General features: G+C 48.5%; 2 protein-coding genes across 2 annotated transcripts in view; one reads left to right on the top strand and one right to left on the bottom strand.

Annotated features, from left to right (window-relative positions):
* Positions 1 to 1,033: 1,033 nt before the first annotated feature.
* Positions 1,034 to 4,135, top strand: RBM15B (RNA binding motif protein 15B). The gene has a single exon (XM_044253487.1). It carries the CDS (start codon positions 1,086 to 1,088, stop codon positions 3,768 to 3,770), a length of 2,685 nt encoding a protein of 894 aa, XP_044109422.1. The 5' UTR covers positions 1,034 to 1,085; the 3' UTR covers positions 3,771 to 4,135.
* A 3,389-nt stretch (positions 4,136 to 7,524) lies between these two features.
* Positions 7,525 to 24,077, bottom strand: part of DCAF1 (DDB1 and CUL4 associated factor 1) — a 78,713-nt gene continuing 62,160 nt past the window's right edge. The window contains exons 23-24 of the mRNA XM_044253486.1: positions 12,677 to 12,929; positions 7,525 to 8,488 (exon numbers count right to left, since the gene is read on the bottom strand). Coding sequence (XP_044109421.1) covers positions 8,430 to 8,488; positions 12,677 to 12,929 — 312 coding nt within the window. The 3' untranslated portion in view covers positions 7,525 to 8,429. The remainder of the gene's footprint in view (positions 8,489 to 12,676; positions 12,930 to 24,077) is intronic.

Here is a 24,077-nt window from a genome sequence, read left to right as displayed (position 1 = left end):
TAAGCTTTCCTTGCAGAAGTTTGGTCAGGTTCTGCGATGCGCCCAGCAGCTCTCTGGAGATGACACGTTCCCAACGGGGCTTGGGCAACCGGGCAGGCTTCTCCCCACCGCTACACCTCACCTCTGGAGAAAAGGTCCTGGCCCTGGAGGTGGATAGAGGCACTAGCCAGTGAGAGGTAAGTGTGCAAGCTGTGGTTAACTATTGGATTTGGCCTCCTCGCCCTTGGTTCCGTTGGCGCTGCCCTTACAGCCCACTATCTGCTCGGGAGGCCGCATTAGAGGGTGGACCGCTGTAGCACCAAGGAGACTATTCCCATTCGGTAAACGGCAGGTTTGTTGGCTCGGGTTTCTCTGTCTGAACCCAGACGGGCCTCGCCTTTTGCACTCATAGCCCATGGTCGTTGCGGCCTTTCCGGGGGCTGCTGCGTGATAAATAAACGCGGAAGATGTCTGCTTTGTGGGATGTGGGTCCTGGACGGGGCCTAGGAAGCGGCGTGCTTAGGTCCTCTCGCCTGTCTATCCCCGGCCACAGTCGGGAGATGCTATGGAGATGCCGGGTTGGGGAGATGCCACGTAAAGAGACCGCGCTGGGTCAAGACGAAGGAGCCGGGCGCCCAAAGACGCTGCCACTCCCATTCCACGCAGCGTGGACCCCCGAGTCGGAAGCGGGAGGCCTAAGGCCTGCTGCCCGCTGGGGTCGGAGACAGGGCGAACCAGCCGGGTTCTCGCGAGGTCCCGGATCTCCGCGTAGCCCGGGCCCTTAGCCGCGCGGTGGCGCCAGAGCTCGCTGTCTGGCAGCTCTCGCTTGCACGCCCCGGGGGTCACGTGACACGGGGGCGGCGCATTCCGATGACGCCAGCCCGGCGCAGCTCCGCTCCGCCCGCTGCGGGGTCACGTGACAGTCCGGCGCAGCCTGATAACACGACGCCCAGCCCCTGGGCGCCGCTCCCGCCCCGCCCCGCCGCCACCGCCGCGCCGAGTCCTTTTGTCCAAGATGGCGGCGCCGGGGGCGCTACCTCCTCGGCCGCCGCCGCCGCCGCTGTGAGGGGCCTGCGGGCCGCCCGCCCGCCCGCCGCGCCGGCGCCATGAAGAGGCAGAGCGAGCGAGACTCGAGCCCGAGCGGGCGCGGCTCGTCATCGTCGGCCAAGCGGCCGCGGGAGCGCGAACGGGAGGCGGAGGCGGGCGGGCGGCGGGCGGCGCACAAGGCCTCGGGCGGCGCCAAGCATCCCGTTCCAACGAGGGCCCGAGACAAACCCCGCGGTAGCGGGGGCGGCGGGGGTGGGCATCGTGACGGCCGCGGCGCCGGGGACGCAAATCACCGTGCGAGCAGCGGCCGCTCCTCGGGCTCGGGCGCCGGCGGCGGAGGACGCGGCGGCAAGGCCTCCGGGGACCCAGGCGCTTCAGGTGCTTCACCCCGCGCGTCTCCACTGCCACCACCTCCGCCACCTCCCGGGGCCGAGCCCGCGGGTCCCGGCTCGTCGGCAGCCGCGCCCGAGTACAAGACGCTACTCATCAGCAGCCTCAGCCCCGCGCTGCCCGCCGAGCACCTTGAGGACCGGCTCTTCCACCAGTTCAAACGCTTTGGCGAGATCAGCCTGCGCCTGTCGCACACACCGGAGCTGGGCCGCGTGGCCTACGTGAACTTCCGGCACCCGCAGGACGCACGCGAGGCCCGCCAGCACGCCCTGGCCCGCCAGCTGCTGCTCTACGACCGGCCGCTCAAGGTGGAGCCCGTGTACCTGCGTGGCGGCGGCGGCGGCGGCGGCGGCGGGAGCAGCCGGCGAAGCAGCAGCAGCAGCGCTGCCGCCTCCACGCCGCCCCCGGGGCCGCCCACGCCCGCCGACCCGCTCGGCTACCTACCCCTGCACGGCGGCTACCAGTACAAGCAGCGCTCGCTGTCCCCAGTAGCCGCCCCGCCTCTGCGAGAGCCCCGCGCCCGCCACGCTGCAGCAGCCTTTGCCCTGGATGCTGCCGCTGCCGCTGCAGTGGGACTATCCCGGGAGCGAGCCCTGGACTACTACGGGCTGTATGACGACCGCGGGCGCCCCTACGGCTACCCTGCTGTGTGCGAGGAGGACCTGATGCCTGAAGATGACCAGCGGGCCACGCGCAACCTCTTCATCGGGAACCTGGACCACAGCGTGTCTGAGGTGGAGTTGCGGCGGGCCTTTGAGAAGTACGGCATCATTGAGGAAGTGGTCATTAAGAGACCTGCCCGTGGCCAAGGTGGTGCGTATGCCTTCCTCAAGTTCCAGAACCTAGACATGGCCCACAGGGCTAAGGTGGCCATGTCGGGCCGGGTGATTGGCCGAAACCCCATTAAGATAGGCTATGGCAAGGCCAACCCCACCACTCGCCTCTGGGTAGGCGGCCTGGGACCTAACACCTCACTGGCCGCTCTGGCCCGGGAGTTTGACCGCTTTGGGAGCATTCGGACCATTGATCACGTCAAGGGAGATAGCTTTGCTTACATCCAGTACGAGAGCTTGGATGCAGCTCAGGCCGCCTGTGCAAAAATGAGGGGCTTTCCCTTGGGTGGTCCAGACCGGAGGCTGCGCGTGGATTTTGCCAAAGCAGAGGAGACTCGGTATCCCCAGCAGTACCAGCCCTCACCCCTCCCTGTGCATTATGAGCTGCTGCCAGACGGATATACCCGGCACCGAAACCTGGATGCAGACCTACGGGTGCGGGATAGGACCCCCCCACACCTCCTGTACTCAGACCGAGACCGGACCTTTTTGGAAGGGGACTGGACCAGCCCTAGTAAAAGCTCTGACCGCCGGAACAGCCTGGAGGGCTACAGCCGGTCGGTGCGTAGCCGGAGTGGGGAGCGCTGGGGAGATGGGGACCGGGGCCTGCCCAAGCCCTGGGAGGAGAGGCGGAAGCGGAGGAGCCTTTCCAGTGACCGAGGGAGGACAACCCACTCCCCTTACGAGGAACGGAGCAGGACCAAGGGTGGTGGGCCGCAGGTGGACCGGGGCTCTGACCGCACTCCTGAGCGCAGCCGTAAGGAGAACCACTCCAGTGACGGGACCAAGGAGTGCAGCAGCAACTCCCTCAGCAACAGCAGACATGGGGCTGAGGAGCGGAGCCACCACCACCACCATGAGGCTCCAGACTCTTCTCATGGGAAGAAGACACGAGAGAGTGAGCGCAATCATCGGACCGCTGAGGCTGAGGCCAAGCCTCTGGAAGAGCCAAAACATGAGACCAAAAAGCTCAAGAATCTTTCCGAGTATGCCCAGACCCTGCAGCTGGGTTGGAATGGGCTCCTGGTGTTGAAAAACAGCTGCTTCCCGACATCTATGCACATCCTAGAGGGGGACCAGGGGGTTATCACTGGCCTCCTCAAAGACCACACTTCCGGGAGCAAGCTGACCCAGCTGAAGATCGCGCAGCGTCTGCGACTGGACCAGCCCAAGCTCGATGAGGTCACGCGTCGGATCAAGCAGGGGAGCCCCAACGGCTATGCGGTGCTCCTAGCCACCCAGGCGACCCCCAGCGGGCCTGGCACGGAGGGGATGCCCGCGGTGGAGCCAGGCCTACAGAGGCGGCTTCTCAGGAACCTGGTCTCCTACTTGAAACAGAAGCAGGCGGCGGGGGTGATCAGCCTGCCGGTGGGGGGGTCCAAGGGCAGAGACAGCACGGGCATGCTCTATGCCTTCCCACCCTGCGACTTTTCACAGCAGTACCTCCAGTCAGCACTGAGGACATTGGGCAAGCTAGAAGAAGAACACATGGTGATAGTTATAGTGAGAGACACTGCCTAGCCCAGACCTATTTGCAGCTCCGCATTTGTGTCACAAAAAGCAGTTATTTTAAAAATCTGATCACCACTCCCTCCCCACATCCTATGCCCTTGGTTTGAATTCTCTGCTGGGTTATTTTGGTTCATTGGATGGGGGACCAGAGTCCTGACCCCCACCAAAAGTAAGTTCTTAGTTTTTGGCGGGGGGGTTTTGTTTGTTGTTTTTGTTTTGTTTTGTTTTGTTTTTACAGCAATGAGAAAGGGACTCCTGTCACGTTGATTTCTAGTGTACAAGATACTGTCTGCTGTGTTCTGTATTTTTTTTATTTTTTGACTAACTGTATGGAAAGTTGTCAGTAAAGCCTTTGTCAGAGGATGGATTTTTAATCCTGTTCGGAGTCCTGGTTTAATCAAGTTTTTCCTCCGTGAATGGAAGACTTTTCCCCACTGCATGTACACAAATGCCCTACATCAGCTTTGCAGCCCAGGTATAGCCCCGAGTCCTGCTGTGTTGGTGGCTCAGTCCCTCAGCTCTTTGGGCCGAGTCAGGACTACGTTCACATTTGTTTTTACCCTTGGCTGAGAGCAGGTTCACTTTGCCTCTGGACCCTGCCCTGCCTGCCTGAGCAGAGCCCGTGAGCCTAAGCACTATAGCCTTTGGTAGTTTCAGAGTTTTTGTTTCCTGCGCTGTCTGTTCATTCGTTTTGAGCTGTGACTGTCCAACCAGGCCCAGTCTTGAGGCCTTCTGCAAGCAGGTAGTGTTGAGCAGTCGTGTGGTCTTGTAGCCAGGGGGAAGACCACTACAGTACTGATGCCACAGGGACACAGATCAGACGCAGGCTCCCCCTCTTGTTCAGCCTTAACCTGGCTGTTGTGGCAGCGCAGGAATACCCAGCTGGAGGCAGAGCTGCCTCGGACTTCCAGGGACACTGGAGGCCAGATGCCAGAACAGAGGATGGGAAGAAGCTGCTTTTGGCTAATTTTTTAAATTTACCCAGTGTTTGTGAATTCTGGTTCTTTCTTGTTTGGGGGCTAGGCTTTTTAGGGGACACTGAACCCCTACACTGAAGAATTTTTGCTAACACTGTAAGGGAGCACAGTAGGTTAGGAAGATGCTCTTACCTGACGTACCTGTTTCCCAGGCATAAGGTGGGAGCGTGTGCCTTGGCCTCTTGCCCTGCTGCCGAGGTGGGACCACTGGGAGGTGTTTCTGTGGGGAAATGTCACAGGTGCCAAGGTGTTGGGGGCAGTGCTAGTCAGCGCCAATCAAGCCAAGCTGAGGAGGAATATGGAGGCATCCTCCAGCTGGGAGGGAAAGATGGCTAGAAAGAGTAAAATACCGTCATCCCTGATCCCTAATGAGGTCAGAGGGCAAATGAAGCCAGCACCACTGGGGACCAGGGAGGGAACCCAGTCAGTCAGAAGCAGTTGTCACATAGAACAGAGTCCAGATACACTGTTCAGAGTGTTCGTGAGGATCGCTGTCAGAGCTGGGGGCCAACAGCTGCCTCAGTAAGAGAAATGAGGCAACTGGCCAGGAACTCCAGGTTCCGCTGGGCACACCACTCTCTGGGCCTGGTGGCCAGCCCAGCCCATGCAAAGGAACACGGGTGACAGCTGGGATGCTTTGAGATTAACTGTCCTGAGGTAGAGGTTGAAGCTGTGTGGACTGCCTGGAGGATACCTGCCTCCACAGGGAAAGGGGTGGCTTTTTGAGACCTTGGAGATTTAAAATCAACAGGGGAAGGTGCCTGGGGAGGTACTGCTCACTGGGCCACAGCTGGTGCTCATGAGAGAACAGGCACGTTCACAAGAGAAACCAGGAACGAAGGATGCGTTAAGCGCTTTTATTTGAGTTTGTGCTTGCGCTGTGGCCACAACTGCTAGGGGTCTGAGCAAGTCCGTGGGGCACTCGGCCAAGCACAGCTCCGCCATCCCAGGGAAGCCCATACTGCCAGAGGCTGGAGCGGGCCTCGCTCAAAGGGAACGAGGCAGAGCTGGCTTGAAGGCATGTTGGAGGGCTCCCTGCGTTCAAGAAATGCCTGGGTCCCACACAGGCCAGAGTCGCCTTGCCTGTGCAGTCCATGACTTCTCTGGGCTGGTCAGAGTGGGTGCTCAGAACCCAGAATCCTACACTGCCCGGCAGCATCCCCAGATGTAAACCTGCTGGGAATTCTGGTTGGAGAAGACACTTCAAACCTTGCCTTGTCTACTCCTCAGGAATAGGTGTTCTCTGGCCCCCAGAAGAATTAGTTGTGGTAAAGAACCACAGCCCGCTGTGTGTCCTTCCTCCTGCTCCTCTTCCTTGGACCCTCTTCTCCACCATTTCCTTCCTCTGGCTCTTAAGACACAGCAGGTTCTGTGAACTCTGACAGACCAGCAGGGCGGGTGGTCAAGGCTCTGACTGACTTCCGCCTGCCCCAGGGAGCGAGCCGTTGCACTGCAGGCGTCCAGAGCTTCCAACTGGGGGTTTGGTCCTGTCTGACATGTCACTTAGCAAAAAAACAATCTACAGCAAATTTTGCCTCATTGTTTGCTGGTATTGTACATGTTTCTCCTAAGTCACTCCACTCTTAATTAAGCCCCGGTATAGTAAGAAAGAGGGCTGATGTCTCCTGAGCCTCTCAGGGCGTGTTGTCAAGCCAACCAGAACTCCGCTTCCCGTCAGAGGTCCCCATCTCCACCCCAGAGACCTGCCGCACTCCCAAGAGCTGCTGGTAGAGTCGAGGGAGTCCGCCAGCGGCTCAGCTGAGTTCACGAATAGAATAGTGTTCTCACTTCGTGACTTTTAACCGGCTTCCTTTTGATGCATCCAGCACCAGCAGCGCGGGCTACTCCACGCTGGGTGTCAGCAGCCCATTTAAGTGGAGGCACAAAGCAGCATTAAGGGCTGAGCCCTCTGCTCTCTAAAGGACCGAGAGCTACCTGTGTGACGCGAGCCCGCCTCAGTGTGTGACCAACTGTATGGTGCTCCGAGCCCAGCAGGGCTTTGCCAGCCCCTGGTGAGTTTCAGCTGCCTTGTCTTGCTTGTTTACTTCACAACCAGATTTGTCCCCTCTTCTCTCGCCAAAGGGAGAAAAGTCTCTAGCTATTTGATAACTACACAACAGAAACCAAGAAGCTGTTATTTGGGCAACTCAAAGGAGGAGACTGTCCTCTCCTCTTCATTGTGGGAGGAAAGCAGGGCGAGGTGGGTTAAGTGAAAAGGTCAGAGCATGTGGCACTCCCCCGGCAGTACCCCAGTTCCACGACCACAGGCCAGAGCCCAGTCTCTACACGCAGCCTGCCTGAGCCCCCGCTGCCCCAAACTGCCCAGCGGGAAGGAGAGCTCTCGTGCGCTGTTAACTTTCCCTTGAGTTAACAGTAATGACGGTCACCCAACCAACTACTAAACTCCTCAGCTTTGCCAGCATGTTCCTCCACAACTCCCCAGCTCCACCAAATCTGTACTGCAGAGCTGCCTTCTTAAGTCAGAACCCAGGACAGATGTGTCCCCTGTTGTGTGCACAGGGGACCATGCCCGAACACCTCCTCCACTACCCCAGCGTGCTTCTCAGGCACTGACCGATACTCCCTCGGGGGAGGGCAGCAGACCAGGGTTAGACACTGTGACTAAGCTACTTTTCTCCCCAGAGTGCTTTATTTGGGCAGAATGAGTTCCCACCATCCTGGACTCCTCTCAGAAGGCCTCTTCTCCACCAGCTGGCTAGAGCTGCAGGGAAAGGGACCACCACTCCTTGGTAAAAGAGAACAGGGAAAGGCCATAAACAAACAAAGACAGACTTGTAGTTTATTTTGTATTTTTTTTAAATAAATACACTTTACATTAAAGAAAAAGGCCTTTGATTTGTAATTTCCACATTGGGGAGAAAGGGAAGAAAAAAATTTTTTGAAAAACTGAATCACAAAGAAAAAGAGAGGGAGTGAACTTCTATCCTCAACTCCACAAAACCAATATCCACAACGACCTTGCTGCCCCCAAACCATGAAGGTGGGTGAATCTAGGCATTTACTCAGCAAATAAGCACTGCCTTCCTCCCCACCTCTGGCACGAAGGAAATCTCTTAACCTGACAGCATGTGAGGCAACAGAACAGGTTAAAAAATCATATATTATATTTATAATAAAATATTCTTAATCCTTATCAATTTAAGAAACCACGATTTTCCTTTTCATTTAAATACGTATGTAAAAATGCCTCTATATTGTTCTTTAGACATCATTTTCTTCCATAGAAAATGAAGTGCAGGGACAAGAGACCTGGTGGATATAAGTTCACACCCTCAGTTATAAATGCCTGGTGGTTTTTTTTTTTTTTCTTTTCAAATTTTATAAAAAACTATTTCTTGTTCTTTAAGTAAAGAACCTTATACAAAGAAAATATATTGTGAAATAACCCCAGAGACATGTTTTTTTTTTCCCCTTGAGGAAAGAGCTGTCCGTCCTAGGAGAAGGGGGAAGCAGAATAGGGCCTAACCCCTGTTGTCTTTTTTGTGGTTGTTATTGTTTTAGAAGGACCCTCAGGTTCCCGTGAGGCTCCCTAAGCCATAATCCTCTGAATGCAGGGCATGCAGTTCCTTAAAAGCCAGCCCTGGGAGATAAAGGGAAAGGAAGGTGTTCTCAATTCATCTGACTCAGTTTCTCGCCTGTCAAGAATGTCTTCCACATGGTGAATGGCTCCTCACTCATTCAGAGATAAGATGATGTCATCTTCCAAATCAGAGTTGTCAGAGCTGTCCGCTGAAAGGTAAGAGGGAGAGACTAGATTATGCACCAGGATTAGAGGAAGCTTTCAGGAAGGAAGCCCCTACATATACATACATTTAGACCTGAGCAAAGTTAATCACCCGTTTCCAGGAAAAAGAAAACACACCAATTAACTCCTTGGCGCTGGCTCTGGAGAATATACTTGTTGGCAACAGTGGCCATGCCTGGGACCTGTTGCTCCTGCACCTTTCACAGGGCCTGGATGCAATGCTCTCTGCCTTCTAGAGGTTCTTCCTAATCGGGGGGGCGCTGAAGGGGCAGGGCTGAGGGAGAAACAAGTGAACCTCTGCAGCCCTTCGGTCTCACGCCCTTCACATTCTTCCGGGATGGGCGCACAGGCCTGCCTGCCTGGCCCCCTGCATGCATGCGCGTGCACGCACGCACACGCGTGCGCGGACACACACACACACACACACACACACACCCAGAGCCACTAAAAAGGCAGGCTGAGCCCAAGCAAGAAGGAGATTTCTTTTAAACTTCTCAACAACACTTATCAGAAGACCTCATAAAGGCAGAGGCTGTCAACCCAGGATTTATGCCTTTGAATATAATCAGTGGGGAACAAGTTCCCAAAAAGGAAGAGACCAGCGTGTGGCAATAACAGAGGACAAGTACCTAGAAACTTGAGGCCGGAGGCCAGCAGGGAGCAGCCAGGACATCCTCGAAGGTGGCACCATGTCTCCTGCACAGGAGAAGCCCTCTGCTGGACCATCTGCCTTCTCAGGCAGTGAATAGACCACATTAAGTAACACCTCTGGAAGGATCCATTGAGTGAAACTAGGCAAAGGAACCTTCAATATGAGGTACACTATGTCTGGCTGATCAAAACTGGAGAGAAACATGGTTACCTAGCTCCTAAGGATGCTGGTATTTGCCAAGCGAAGATAAGGGAAAGGTCTTGATGCCCCCTTTTGAGGACAGCTCAGGAAGCTGCGAAACCATTTTAACAAGGTCTCCAAGGAAGTGGGCAGACTGACAGTGTGTGGGTCTCCCTTCGGAGAGGGACACCAGTGGTTCCACAGCACTCCCCATCAGCCTCTCCCAGGCACCCGAGAATCGACTCTCAGGAAAGCTGAGGCGAGAACCACCCATGTTCCCAAGCCTTCTTTCGTTCACTATAATCCCCTTCACGAAGAAAACTGAAGTGGATAAAGGAAAATCAACGATCGCATGGCTGTGATACAAGAAAGTCTTGAATGTAAACAAAAGAAAGGTCTGGAAAAAGTGCTTCTGAGTGTAAAAGGACGCAAGCACAGCCTGACTACTGGTGAGGAGTGGGGAGAAGGAACACCTGACGAGCTGAGCTGAACAGCGTGGTCAACGTCCTTGCTGCAAGACCTCCAGAAGGAACTGCCAACAGGGAAAGGTAGGGTCTGGCCCCCCCCAAAGCTGGGCCCGGTGCGGTGTCCTGGGCCGTGGCAGACCTCCAGAGACTCCCCCAGTGCTCCCGCAATCTGAGATTCACAATGCACACCACTGGCCTGAGACCTGGCCACCAGCTGTGCAGCTGCTAAGAGTCTTAACAACTCTGCATCACATGTACGGAGTATAAATGCTGCTGGAAGAGGACAGGGACACAATCTTTACATAAGCAACTATCAGGTGCAGTGTTTGAGAAAACTTTCAGGGCCTGGGCACAGACTCCCACTTGGTGGTCACAGGGCTCCTCTCTACCTTCCTCAGCCTTTCCACATCCTCAAGTGTTGGAGAGACCGGATCCCAGACCCTGATCAGGACATCTCCTGAAAGGCCCTTTGAGGCAAAGGCAACAACCAATCCCTACAATGTTTAACCTGCTGCTCTGTAACATCCAAGCTTTGGGAACAGTAGAACTGACTGGAACAGAGAACACACAAAAGACCTCAGGGTCAAGGTGTTCTCTCTTCCTAGGGCTGCGATTCTGCATCTGCAACCAATCACTGGGTCTCTCTGGGATCCGGGGCCTTGCACAGTTACCGGGTGGCACAGAGATGTGGTTTTCTATAGTCTCAGTCTCACACCTAAAAGGCTCCATAAGCTCAGAAAGGTTAAGAGCTAATGGCCTAGATGATTAATGAAGCAAAATGTCAGCAAACCAAGGGTGCAGAGAATTTCCCTCTGCCTACTCTGATGTAAGCTCCTGGAGGCCGCTCCCAAACACCAGTGCAGGACATGCTATTCGTGCCCCCTCTGCTTCGCCACCTCCGTTCTAGAGCCCAAGCTGAAAAGTCCTCAAGTTGTCAACTATTAGGGCATTTTCACATCATAAATATTCCGACCACAATAAAGGCATATCCTCATTGCTAATGAATTATGGTTTTTCCAGTGCCTCTTGGGCCTAAAAGAAGGAATTTCCTGAACAGGTAAAGGAGGCAGTAATTTTACAGGCCAAATACAAATTTAGTGGCTTGATATTCAAATTACGGATAAAGACGCCGGTGCTACTCTCAGAGCCAGCAGCAGCTCTCCCGGCCTCCCTCGCTGCTTGGAAGGAAACAGAACTTGTACCCCACGCGGCCCTCTTCACAGATGACAAAAAGGGTCAGTAAAACTGCCCCTTTACTCTTGATACTGTCCTATGCGGCCTTGCCCTTAATCCCTCTGCCCTGGCTCTCTGACCACGGCCAGGACAAGGCAAGTCCTCCCCCACTGACTCACCTCAACCCCCAAGTGCGGAGGCTGGTAAGCAGCGGATGAACAGCCAGAAGGCACAGCCTGCACAGAGCTTCCTCAGGACACGACTGTGGCAAGAGGACTTACTTAAGAAAAGTCTCCCCCAAGACATCCTGCCTTCAGTTTGAGGACTACAAGCACAAACACGATTTATCCCGAAGAAAATGCATTTGGGTCACTATGGAACAGAATGTTTTACACAAAGGCTTAAAGAAGTACTGTCGCCCACCCTCTGATACCACACACACGTGTGCGCACACTCCTCCTCCTACCACCAAACACCAGTGATTATAAAAACCAAGCTCTACAATGAAGAGGCTTGGCATAAGGTGGGCCTAGGCCAGCACAAAGAAATCCTGTAAATATCCTATATCAATGTTCTATATCAAATATGCTATTCAATATGGTAACCACACACGGCTACCAAATATGTCAAATGTGGACATGAAATAAGGACATGAATTTTTAATGTAAATAATAATGGCCACATGCAGTTACCGGCTACCATGTTAGGCAGGAACGTGCCACAGGTGCGAGCACACCGGCCTGGTTAGCTATATGAAAATGGCTGGTATCACAGGGATTACTCCCCAGTTAGGGCAGCACAAGAACCAGGACCACAGCAAGCACACGTCTGTCAACAGTGACATACATCTGTGATGCTGCCAGACAAATCCTCTTGAAGTGGGCAGAATATAACTGCAGAGCTAGAAGACTCTTAGAACTAGTAGCTGGTTTATTCAGGATTCGTTAGCACAGTCAGGAGAAAACCTGACCTCAGAAACCTGTCCTAAAGGGAAATTACTAGAAAAATTAGAGCTTTGTACTTCATAATTTAGAGGAAGCAAGGATGACAAAACAAGCCAAAGAGAAACGTTTGTCACCTGGCCTTTAAGAGGCCTCAGGCAAAAACACAGGAAAAGACTCCTCCACGAGAGGGCTTTTACTTTGTAACTTTAGAAAGGAGCAGGCACAGCACCCTGTAAGCAGCTGCCCGTTCCAGCTCTGCCCCTCAGGAAGAACTACCTTTGGCCTTCCATTCTAAGGCTAATCCTCTAAAACAGGAGTCAACAAACTGCGGCCCATGGGCCAAACCAAGCCTACCACGCATTCTTGTAAGTAAAGTTTTACTTCTAAGACACAGCCATGATCACTAACTTACACCTGGTCTCTGGCTGCTTTGACATCGTAACAGCAGAGCTGAGGCTTAAAGGCTTACAAGAGACACATATGGCCCACAAAGCGTAAAATATTTAACTGTTCAACCTTTACAGAAAAAGTTTGCAAACCTCTATTTTAAAGATGAGATAACAGCCTTCTAGTAACACAGTCTGGTGAGAGAGCAGAGGATCAGAGATGTGAAACTGCTTTTTCTCAAGGGACCAGAGTGGTGAACCTACAGATAGGGGCACAGAACCCTGGTGGGGCTTGCCTGCTGGGAGAGTATAGGGAAGGGACCTTCCCCTGGGTGCCAAGGCTCAGCCTCAGGGTCGGCACTAGACTTACTGTCCCCCAGGATCAGTTCCACTTCCTCGTCTGCATCAGAGTCTTCATCCTCCCCATCCTCTCCCTCCTCTAGAAGGTTTGCTAGCTCCTCATCAGAGGGAGAAAAGTCATTGTCCCCATCCTCCCCTGCGTTCTCGTTGTTGTCATCCTCCTCCAACTCCGCCTCCAGCAACTGGTCAGTGTCAAGCTCATCTAGGTCATCAGTGTCGTCATCATCTTCATCATCATCTTCTTCCTCCTGTTCTTCCTCTTCCTGGTAAGAAAGCATGAGGTCCATTAGGAAAAACACAGAGACCTAACCCATGTGGGCCACATGGGAAGTCTTTCCCTTCTTCCCAAAGGACTGGGGAGAAACTGTCAGTAAAGAGTGATAATCTAGGTAATCTAATGAAGATCGAGACAGACACAGGTTCCTCAAGATACTCAAAGCACATCTCAGACAAGGATTACTGGTCACTCCACAAAGGCACTATTGGTCACACAGTCCTTATCCAAGAAAACAAAAAATTCATTCACAGATGTCTCAGCCATCAATATTTTAGATTCCTAAATAACTAATAAAACCAAGGGAGCTCTTCTCTCTTCTCCTGCATCAACCAAGCCAAGTGAAATCAGTTGGGCCACTGGAACAAAAAAGCAATGCTTTAACAAGACAGAGGAAGAACACAGCTGCTGAGTCAGCTCCAAAGCCCTTCAAGGTCTTGCCCTTCATCTTATAACCAAGGAAGTGAGTAAATCTCTAACAGCCCTATCATAAGTATCCAGTGATCTAAATGTCCAACAAAACTGACTGTAATACAGAACATAACAGGCATCTACAATTTCTATTACAAGCCACACACACGAAAACACACACAAAGTATGCTAGAGAAACCGTTCTTCCCTCCATTCTTAAGAGATCTTTCCAAAATCAGGAAAACTACCAAAAAAACCTAATGAAATATATTACTGGCTCTGGGTACCCTGGGCTTTGAAAGGGTACATTCTAGCCTCTGCCACAAATTTCAACTTTGCACTAGAATCCAAATTATGTTCTTTCCTGCTTGAAAGGAAATAAAGACCCCTGTTTTGATAAGGATAACAGGTGTTCCCAAGTAAATGTGACCATCATTCACTTTTCCTTCTGCTTGAACACCAAGTGCCAACCTTGCGAGTAGCAAAAGTATTCTAATTCCTGCAATAATAAAATATAAAATTCATTTAAAACATCAGCCTAATGAAAGTCAAGAAAGAACAAGCCCAACGTATACAGAAAAAAAAAAAAATAGCGTAAAATACATTTTAAAGTGTTGCTGCATGCCAATCAAATAAAACCTAAAATTTTGTCCTTATTTGACCACTAGTGTTCATCAGCTATAATATAAAGTACACTCATATTTATTAGAGTAGCCATGCCTTTATGGACTTTTGATAATTTTGGAACCACCCCTTAGAGACTTTTTGATATGCTGTTTGACTTAAGACTTTTACAATTTCCAGCAGCTACATGGGAAAGACTAACCCCTTTACTCAGTAAACCTAAGACTTGTACAGAAGGGTCTGGGGTCTAGACCACAGCTTGCACATGCTTGAATATGAAATAACATATGACGCCAATAACATATGACGCCTGAGACCACTGTTCTACAGCCTAGGCCACATTATCTCCTCCATACAGATGGCTACTAAGTATTCACTTACTGGAAAGGCGTTACCAGTGCTTGGAGGCAGTAATGACAAACTGAGACACAGACAAGCTCCTTAACCGCTACAAGCTTATCAGCTCATACAAATATTGGAAAAAGGGAGAAGGGTCAAGATTCAGGGAAAAATCCAAAGTGCTTACCAGATTACAATTTTTGCCTCTTTTTTCCAGGCATATTTTCATGGCCTTGACCAAAATTAGTTCTAATCCATTAATAAAGTACCACAGTTAAAAACGAGTACATTAAAGAAAAAAGTATCCAAAACCCTGTGTTTCTTAAGCCTCTATGGGACAATATAATTATTCATTTCGAATTTAAGATGACGTAACTTTTTTACTTTTAGTTTTGATCCTAAAATTAATACATAGTCACTGATTGCACATATGGCATTATTTAAAGAGTGGGACAGGAGAAAATGCCCAGGCTTTGGGATCAAACACACCTGGGTTAGAATCCTAGCTCTGCCAATTACATGGCATGAGAACCTGGGCAATTAACATAAATTTTCAATGTCCCATAACTTTTAAAGGTCCACAGTTGTGTAGGTATGTAACAGGTTACGTGGTCCAAACAGACATCTCTTAGCCAACAGATTTAGGAAAACCATTCTTTTTCATTTCTAAAAACACCAAAGCCTACCTGATCAAGGAGAAATGCAAAGAAGATCCTAAATCAAAAGCAATCCTAGAAAAATAGGTCAATAAGGGTCTGAGCTCTGAACTACAGAAAACGTTCCAAATTCTTCCAGAAGACTACAAATTCAAAACCTTTACTTAATTTTGTAGTAGAAGAAATAGTTTATATGTATTCATCCTAGAAGACCATAAGAATTTATGTGACCATGACAAGGTAAGGGAAATGAGTAGGAAGGGGAGGCTCTACCTGAATCTCAAGTAAAATATATCACTCCATCATTTAAACTCTATGGTTAATGATCAATACTGGTTTAACATGTATTTTGTTACACATGGATATGGTCATAAACTTACTTTCTAAATTTTAAATCATGAAACGCACTCACAAGATCTGTCCAAAATACTGTACAATCTGGGGCACCTGGGTGGCTCAGTCAGTTGGGCATCTGCCTTCAGCTCAGGTCATGATCTCAGAGTCCTGGGATTAAGCTCCCCGTTGGGCTCCCTGCTCAGTGGGGATTCTGCTTCTCCCTCTCCCTCTGTCCCTCCCTCCTGTAGTGCTTTCTCTCTCAGATTTAAAGAAAAAAAAAAAAAAAACTTGAAAGAAAGAAAAAAGGAGAAAGAGGGAGGGAGGGAAAACAAAATACTGTAGGGTCTAATTCTGTAGCTGAACTCAGAAGAGAGTCTAGGAAGTAATTTTAGGAGGATTCTTTGCTGGTTTAAGTACCTGATTGGCAACATGAACCCCTTCCTTTCATATCTAAAGATTTAAAAAGTGATCAAACAGTGGTTTAAAAAAAAAACAAACTAGAAATGATTACCTAATGAAAAAAAAAATCTTGCTAAAATCCAGAATCCTCTCAAACAACATTTAAATAAGGTTTTAGATCTAGGAATATAATGGGGTTTTAAAAAATTCTCTAAGAATTTAAGGCCTTGGAAACAGAATTAGAGGAATGCACGGCCAGGATGTTTTGAACTTCTAATGAATTCTCCTATAGGAAGAATACCAAAACTCTTCCCAATTCCACTGCTAAGCCAATTTCATGGTTGTCCAAAGCCCCAAAGCCCTGCAGATTAACCAACCCACTCCCCTCCTATACAGAGAAGTCAACTGGCCAGAGCTCCCACAGCTGCCCTCTGGTCCCATCTCCACATCTAAACCTTACTTAACCCTGGTCTGAGTAGGAAGCCAACCTTCCACTCATGCTCTGAGCCACAGTCCTCTCCGGATGTTATTACCTCAGCCACCCACCACACCTCCCACACACCCACCTTCACCCTTCTCCCCACTGGCTTCTCCTCTTCTCTGAGGAGGGCCAGGCTGCCCAAACCTAAGCACTTCCCATCCACACAGGCTCCACACTGCTTCCACCCAAACCCTATTCCCCACCTCCAGGGACCTGCCACCACTTGCTCACTCAATCCCTCACTCTCTCTTCTCCCAACACTGGACAGTCCGGCTTTTGCCCACAGCACTCCACAGGACAGCAATTAACAGTGTCTGCTCCAGAGCCAGGATGCCGCCACTGAACTCTACTGATACAATAACTGACTTAGGGATGATTTCCTTCGCCTCATAGGGTTGTTGTTAGCATTTAAAGGGGGGAAAACATGCATGCATGTATGTAAATAATCTCTTTGGAAAGTAGCTAGCATACACAAAGTGTTCAACAAAAGTTTGCTGCTCCTGTTACAAGGACTGCAACCTTCCTAAAGGAACAGGCAGGCCTGGAGGCCAACCAGGGGGCTTCTCTCTGGTGACAGTCCTGGCCTCCACAGGGGCTCATCTGTACCTGGTCTCTTGCGGATCTCCTTTGCACAGAGGTTCCTACAACTTTAACTTCCGCCTTCATAATTTCCACTAATTCCTGAATCTTTGAACTCTCAGACAGCTCCACCCATTTGTACCACAGAAACTTAAAATCTCTTAATTCTAAAACTGAACTCAAAGCACCATTAAAGCCAGCAACTTCTATACTTCTCCCAGTTACCAGGTGAAAATCTCACATATCTTTCACTTCTCCTACTCCAGTGGCTTCACAGCCAGTTCACTACTGTTTCCCACAAATGTAAGGTCCCCAGGACTCCCTCCTGTCCACTCCCATTACCCTCACTGAATGCTCCCTCCTCACGCACATTCTCCCTTTCTCTTCCTCGTCCCCAGTCTCTCCAGCTCTCTATGGTCTTATCCATTTCCAGATCCAAAACCCCAGGAGCTCCATCAACATGGCCCATATTCCAGAAATACAGCCGAAGCACTACTTACTGATCTAATGCCAACTTCCGTGAAACTCAATTTCTTGTTAAAGAGGTGATTTAATTCAATCAGTGGCTCCTACTCAGATGTAATCATCAGAAGCACCTGGGAAAAAGTTTTCCAAAATATTCCTAAACCTCACCCAGGGTCCAGGCTGACAGAACCAACCTTTCTAAGTGAAGCTCACCCAGGTGAATTTCAGAAAGTTTGCCCAGGAACTGTGAAGGCAACCCTAATGAAGATGTCCTCTGAGTACCTTCTGGTTCTAAAGTTCTCCTTTTCTGTAATATACCCTAGCCACAGACTCCCAGTGACAGAACCAAAAAGCTGATTCCAGGTAATCCACTGACCTTCTCTGCTACATCCAACTGTCTTGTTCTCTAGGACTTAAATAATTTGATTTTTTTTTAATTAGGGCATTTGTTTCTAGACCATTCAAAATTCTTCTTGAATACATGTCTCATTTTCAAGAGAAATAGTTTCTAGCTTATATTACCTTCAAAAATACAACCAACCTCTTAGAAAAACAAACCTCTGGTCATGCTTTAAGAACTGTTAATCTAAAAACTATGATAGCTTTATAAAAATGTAATTAAAACCTGAGCCTAAGGGCACCTGGATGGCTCAGTCAGTTGAGCGTCTGCCTTCAGCTCAGGTCATGATCCCAAGGTCCTGAGTTCAAGCCCCACACAGGGCTCCCTGCTTGGTGGAGGGCCTGCCTCTCCCTCTTCCTCTGCCTGCCGCGCACCAACCCCCCCACTTTGTGCTCTCTCTCTCAAGTAAATAAATATTTTAAATAAATAATAAAACCTGAGCATACTCTCTTGACAATTCATTCAACATGTCATATTTTATAAAAGGTAAACTCCTGCTTCTCCTTCTGACACTTGTTCCTGGTGTTAACAATCATTAAAAGGCTCATTTCAGAGTCATAAACACTTGTATTTTTCTCCTCACAGACAGAATCTAACTCAGAGATACTTTAAAAATTTAGGGGGGATGGGACGCCTGGGTGGCTCAGTTGGTTAAGCAGCTGCCTTCGGCTCGGGTCATGATCCCAGCATCCTGGGATCGAGTCCCACATCCAGCTCCTTGCTCGGCAGGGAGCCTGCTTCTCCCTCTGCCTCTGCCTGCCATTCTGTCTGCCTGTGCTCGCTCTCTCCCCCACCCCGATAAATAAATAAATAAAATCTTTAAAAAATATATTTTAAAAAAAATAATAATAATAAATAAAAATAAATTTAGGGGGGGGCGCCTGGGTGGCTCAGTGGGTTAAGCCGCTGCCTTCGGCTCAGGTCATGATCCCAGGGTCCTGGGATCGAGCCCCGCATCGGGCTCTCTGCTCACCCGGGAGCCTGCTTCCTTCTCTCTCTCTCTCTGCCTGCTTGTGATCTCTCTCTGTCAAATAAATAAAAAAAAAAATCTAAAAAAAAAAAAAAAAAAAATTTAAAATAAATAAATAAATAAATAAATAAATAAATTTAGGGGGGGAGGGGAGGGGGGGTGCCTGAATGGCTCTGTGGGTTAAGCCTCTGCCTTATGATCTCAGGGTCCTGGGATCAAGCCCTGCGTCAGGCTCTCTGCTCAGCGGGGAGCCTGTTTTTCCTCTCTCTCTGCCTGCCTCTCTGCCTACTTGTGATCTCTCTCTCTCCTCTGTCAAATAAATAAATAAAATCTTTTTTTTAAAAAGTTAAAAAAAAAAATTTAGAGGGGAGAAAGAGACCTTTCAGGAATCAATGTCCAGGCTTATAGGAGGTGTGTAATCAGTAAAGATTCTTACCATCCACTTCTAGGCAGTGGAGAACACATAGGAAGCAGAGCAGACAGTGTGTCCCAAATTCCAAAATGGAGTGGAGAAAAGAGGGCATTATTCCCTTGTTTTTGCTTTTTTAATTTAAGGTTAACTATAATTAGCTGAAATGTACTGCCTTTTCAAAATCTATGAACAATGATCAAATTAACTAATCTTTGGTTTTATAATTTTCCTACAAATGCCAAAATTCCAATGGATAATATGAGCTTTGATAATGACTGGCTTATCTCTGCTTTCATCAAACACCTGAAGGCTGGAAAACTAGCAAACTTAGGAACCAAATATTTATGGATGTCAAATACATCATGTATGTTTTCATTCAACAATATGTTGATTCCACTCATCTCTTCTTATTAATCTCCAAACTTACTGAAACATAAGGGTAAAAGACAACCATTTTGGGGGTATGTAAATTATATCTCAATACAGCTTTCTAAATAAATATATATTTATATAGGCACTTTATACTGGACCACTTCATCAGGTGGCAGCTGACCATTCATACTTCTAATTTTATTTTGCTAAGGTGAAAAGGCAAATTCAAAGGTGTCAGTCACAGGTGCTGGCATCCCTGAGCCATATAAGTCATACCTGGGACATCTGAGAAGACCTGAGAGCAGATATCTAGACTAGGACAAAACTTTGAATGGCAAATGACTTGTAAGAAAATTAAATCTCTAATTTTAAAATTAAGCACACAAAGGAAAGTAAGTTAAAAATAAAATCAAGCTGGCACAGGGAAGAGAGAAATCTAATGGAGATAGTAAATATTGCAAACACTACTGCAAGGTTCCAGGAGGATGTGTGAATCAACAGAAATCAGAATACAAAGGAAATGTGCTTAGACAGATATGGTATATCCCACTAAAACACCTCTAAATCAAAATCAAAATGCCAAGGGCTTAAGAGTAAAACCAGTTCTCTAAGGAGATCCTCTTTTTTTTTAAAGATTATTTATTTATTTATTTGACAGAGAGAAATCACAAGTAGGCAGAGAGGCAGGCAGAGAGAGAGAGAGAGGAGGAAGCAGGCTCCCTGCTGAGCAGAGAGCCCAATGAGGGACTCGATTCCAGGACCCTGAGATCATGACCTGAGCCGAAGGCAGCGGCTTAACCCACTGAGCCACCCAGGCACCCTAAGGAGATCCTTTAAATATGAAATGCACCAGATAATCCCTAAGTACAGTGGTGTCAGTATGTAATGAAAAAAGCCTTAAAATCCAGAAGCAATGCTAACTTACCTACATTGCCTACAAAGACACCTAGTTCCCTCCCAGCTAGAAGCTTTTAGGTTCTTCCATGGACTGGGTCTTAGGACCACTCGTTAGGGCTCTCTTGAGCCCGCCCCTCTCAACTTCGGCTGTCCATGACAAGAAAGTCACTATTTTTCCTTCCTGCACCACAAATATAGAAGTCCTAACAAATACTGTACCCATGCCCCTTTCTAAACTCTGTTTAACCTCTCCAAAAGGCAAGGTAAACAGAAGCACAGGAGAAGAATCAAGAAGTCCTTTCTCTTAAGTTGTTCCTTTATGGTTGTCTCTTGCTTCCATAGTCAGTCATGAGAAAATTCACCTCTCATCACTTCATGTCTGCAAGAAGAATGAGGCTGACCCCAAGAACAGCAGCCCTCCAGATCCCAGAATGTCTAGGGCAATGCCAGATTCTCTTTTCCTGATCTCCTCCTCAAAGACAATGGGTACCACATGGACTGGACCACAGGTCACAGTCTCAAGACTATTATTTCCACTCCTTATAAACTGTAAGGATATAGGAGGGTAGGAATAATGGTGCTGATAATTAACTTAAACCCAATTCTTGTTTCAGATTTACAGTACAACATGTAACATCCAAGAAGCCTGAGACAACTGATAGGTGGTAATGATCTACAAGTGACAAGGGTAGCGATGAATGAAGCCAGAGGACAAGATGGTCTGTACCACTGTAATATACTGCAAACAGTTCAACAACATCATCTCCTATATCTGTTCAAGGATAAAGTACATCATGTTTCATGACAGCTATAGTGGAAAAAAGAGTGTGCATTAAGGGAGTGGAGTGACTAAGGTAACAAAAGGCCACAAGAATAAAAGAACAGACTATTAAGAAACCAAACCAGGGCAACCACGTGACATTTGGAGGATCTAATACCATTTACAAGCTCTGCTACCAAGAAACACTACCAACATGTACAAGTTAAACAGTACAGCACTCAAGAAAATATGAAGATCCATGTCAAGAATAAACCAAAGATCTCAAAGAGCACCTGGGTGGCTCAGTTGGTTGTGTCCAACTCTTGATCTCAGCTCAGGACTTGAACTCAGGGTTTTGAGTTCAAGCCCCACACTGGGCTCCACGCTAGGTGTGGAGCCTAGTTAAAACAAAAAATTCTCAAGTATCCTTCTGCAGAACTCTCCCTTTTACCCGTATCTCAGAACTCACATGAGCTTTAAACAATACAAGCTCCTCTCACCCATGAACCAAAGAGATCACTGAGGACCCTCTAAGCCGTGCACTGGAAAGCATTAACAACCTCCTTCCACACTAGGGAACGCCTAGAAACACGGGGTGAAGTGTTTTGTTGGGGGTTTTTTTGGGGGGTTAGGGGTGTTAAGATTTTATTTATTTATTTGACAGAGAGAATACAAGCAGGTGGAGCAGCAGGCAGAGGGAGAGGGAGAAGCACAGTCCCCATGGAGTGGGGAGCCTAATGTGGGGCTCAATCCCAGGACGCTGTGATCATAACCTGAGCCGAAGGCAGACACTTAACTGACTGAGCCACCCAGGCACCCCAGGTCAAGTGGTTCTGAACTCTAGAGCCTAACTGTCCTTTTGAATAAATATAGCATTCAAAAACCCATGATACTGCTTCTGGTTTCCAGTGTGGCATGTGAGCTGAAAGTCACCACCCTTAAAACACTGAACAAAATGAAAAGTCAACAACTCTTTTTAGATTTGACAGAGTGGGGTCACTGGGATACCAGTGCCCCCAAAACTGGAGACACCAACAAGAAAATGCAGAAAACTGTAACTAGTCAGAGCATAAACCCAAAAGGATAAACCTCCATAGGTACCAGTGCCAAGGCTGGGAAACCTAAACTATGAACTCACAAATTGCTAGACACAATTCTGAGGATAAATCTTGAGAGAGAAAAACTCCTCGGGGACCCAGTCATCAGGAAGGAAAACACACAACTCCAGTCCACTCTAGCCACCCTGTCCCTCTAAAAGGGGATGGAAAAAACTCAAAACCATGTGTGAAGTTCAGAGTACAGAGGTACAGACTCACTAAAACACTTCCCTTCTCCCACACCTTGCCACCACATTACTAAAGGCCAACTGACAGTTCTTTTTATCCAGCAAATCATATCCAGTTATCAAGAAAAAAATTACAGGCGCCTGCCTGGCTTAGTCATAGGAGCACATGACTCTTGATCTCTGGGTTGTGAGTTTGAACCCCAGTCATCATACACACACTGGGTGTAGAGATTGCTTAAAAATAAAATCTTAGGGGAAAAAAAATTACAAGACCTACTAAAAGGGAAAAACACACAATCTGAAGAGACAGAGCAAGCAATGGACCCAGCCCTAGATATGGCAAGAGTTATTAGACCAGGAATTTAAGACAACCATGATCAAGACGTTAAGGGAGGTCTCTAATGAAAAAACTGGACAGCATGCAAGAAGAGAAAGGCAACAGGAACAGAGACATGGAAATCTGAAGAAAGAACCAAAAAGAAATATAATCAACTAGGGGGCGCCTGGGTGGCTCAGTGGGTTAAAGCCTCTGCCTTGGGCTCAGGTCATGATCCCAGGGTCCTGGGATCGAGCCCCACATCGGGCTCTCCGCTCAGTGGGGAGCCTGCTTCCTCCTCTCTCTCTGCCTGTCAAATAAATAAATAAATAAATCTTAAAAAATAAAATAAAAAATAAAAAAAAAAGAAATATAATCAACTAAAAACACTGTGACAGGGGTGCCTGGGTGGCTCAGTGGGTTAAAACCTCTGCCTTCAGCTCAGGTCATGATCCCAGGGTCCTGGGATTGAGCCCCACATCAGGCTCTCTGCTCAGCAGGGAGCCTGCTTCCCACCCACCCCTCACCCGCTGCCCCTGCCTGCCTCTCTGTAATCTCTGTCAAATAAATAAATAAAATCTTAAAAAAAAAAAAAAAAACACTGTGACAGAAATGAAGAATGGCTTTGATGGGCTTTATTAGTAGATTGTATGTAGCTAAGAAAAGAATCTCAGAGTGTAAGGATTTCTCAAAAGACACCACCAGAACTGAAAAGCAGAGAGAACAAAGACTGAAAAACAGAACAAATATCCAAGAACTGTGGGATGAGTACAAAAGGTGTAACACACTCATAACAGGAATTCTAGAAGGAAGAGAAAAAAAGAACGGAAGACATATTTGGGGGCAACTTGGTGGCTCAGTCAATTAAGCCTCAGAATCCTGATACTAGCTAGGTTGTTGGATCAAGCCTCACGTTGAGCTCCACACTGGGCCATGGAACCCGGTTAAGATTCTCTCTGTCTGGGGCACCTGGTTGGCTCAGTGGGTTAAGCCTCAGTCTTCGGCTCAGGTCATGATCTCGGGGTCCTGGGATTGAGCCCCACATCGGGCTCTCTGCTCAGCAGGGAGCCTGCTTCCCCCACCCCTCTCTGCCTGCCTCTCTGCCAAATAAATAAATAAATCTTTAAAAAAAAAAAAGATTCTCTCTCCCTCTCTCTTTCCCCCCCTCTCTCTAAAAGAAGAAGAAGAAGAAGAAGAAGAGGAAGAAGGAGGAAGAGAAGAAGAAGAAATATTTGAATCAATGATGACTGAAAATTTTGTCAAAATTAAAGTCAGACACCACACCACAGATCCAGGAAGTTCTAAGAACACTGAGTAAGTTAAATGCCCCCCAAAATAACCTACACATAGGTACATCATTTTCAAACTACAGAAAATCAAAGATTAAAAAAAAATCCTTATACAGCCAGAGGGGGAAAAGACCTTACCTACAGAG

Source organism: Neovison vison, chromosome 6, assembly GCF_020171115.1.
Source record: "Neovison vison isolate M4711 chromosome 6, ASM_NN_V1, whole genome shotgun sequence".
In the NCBI taxonomy this organism is placed as follows: Eukaryota; Metazoa; Chordata; class Mammalia; order Carnivora; family Mustelidae; genus Neogale; species Neogale vison.
This window is presented reverse-complemented; position numbering and strand designations above follow the sequence as displayed.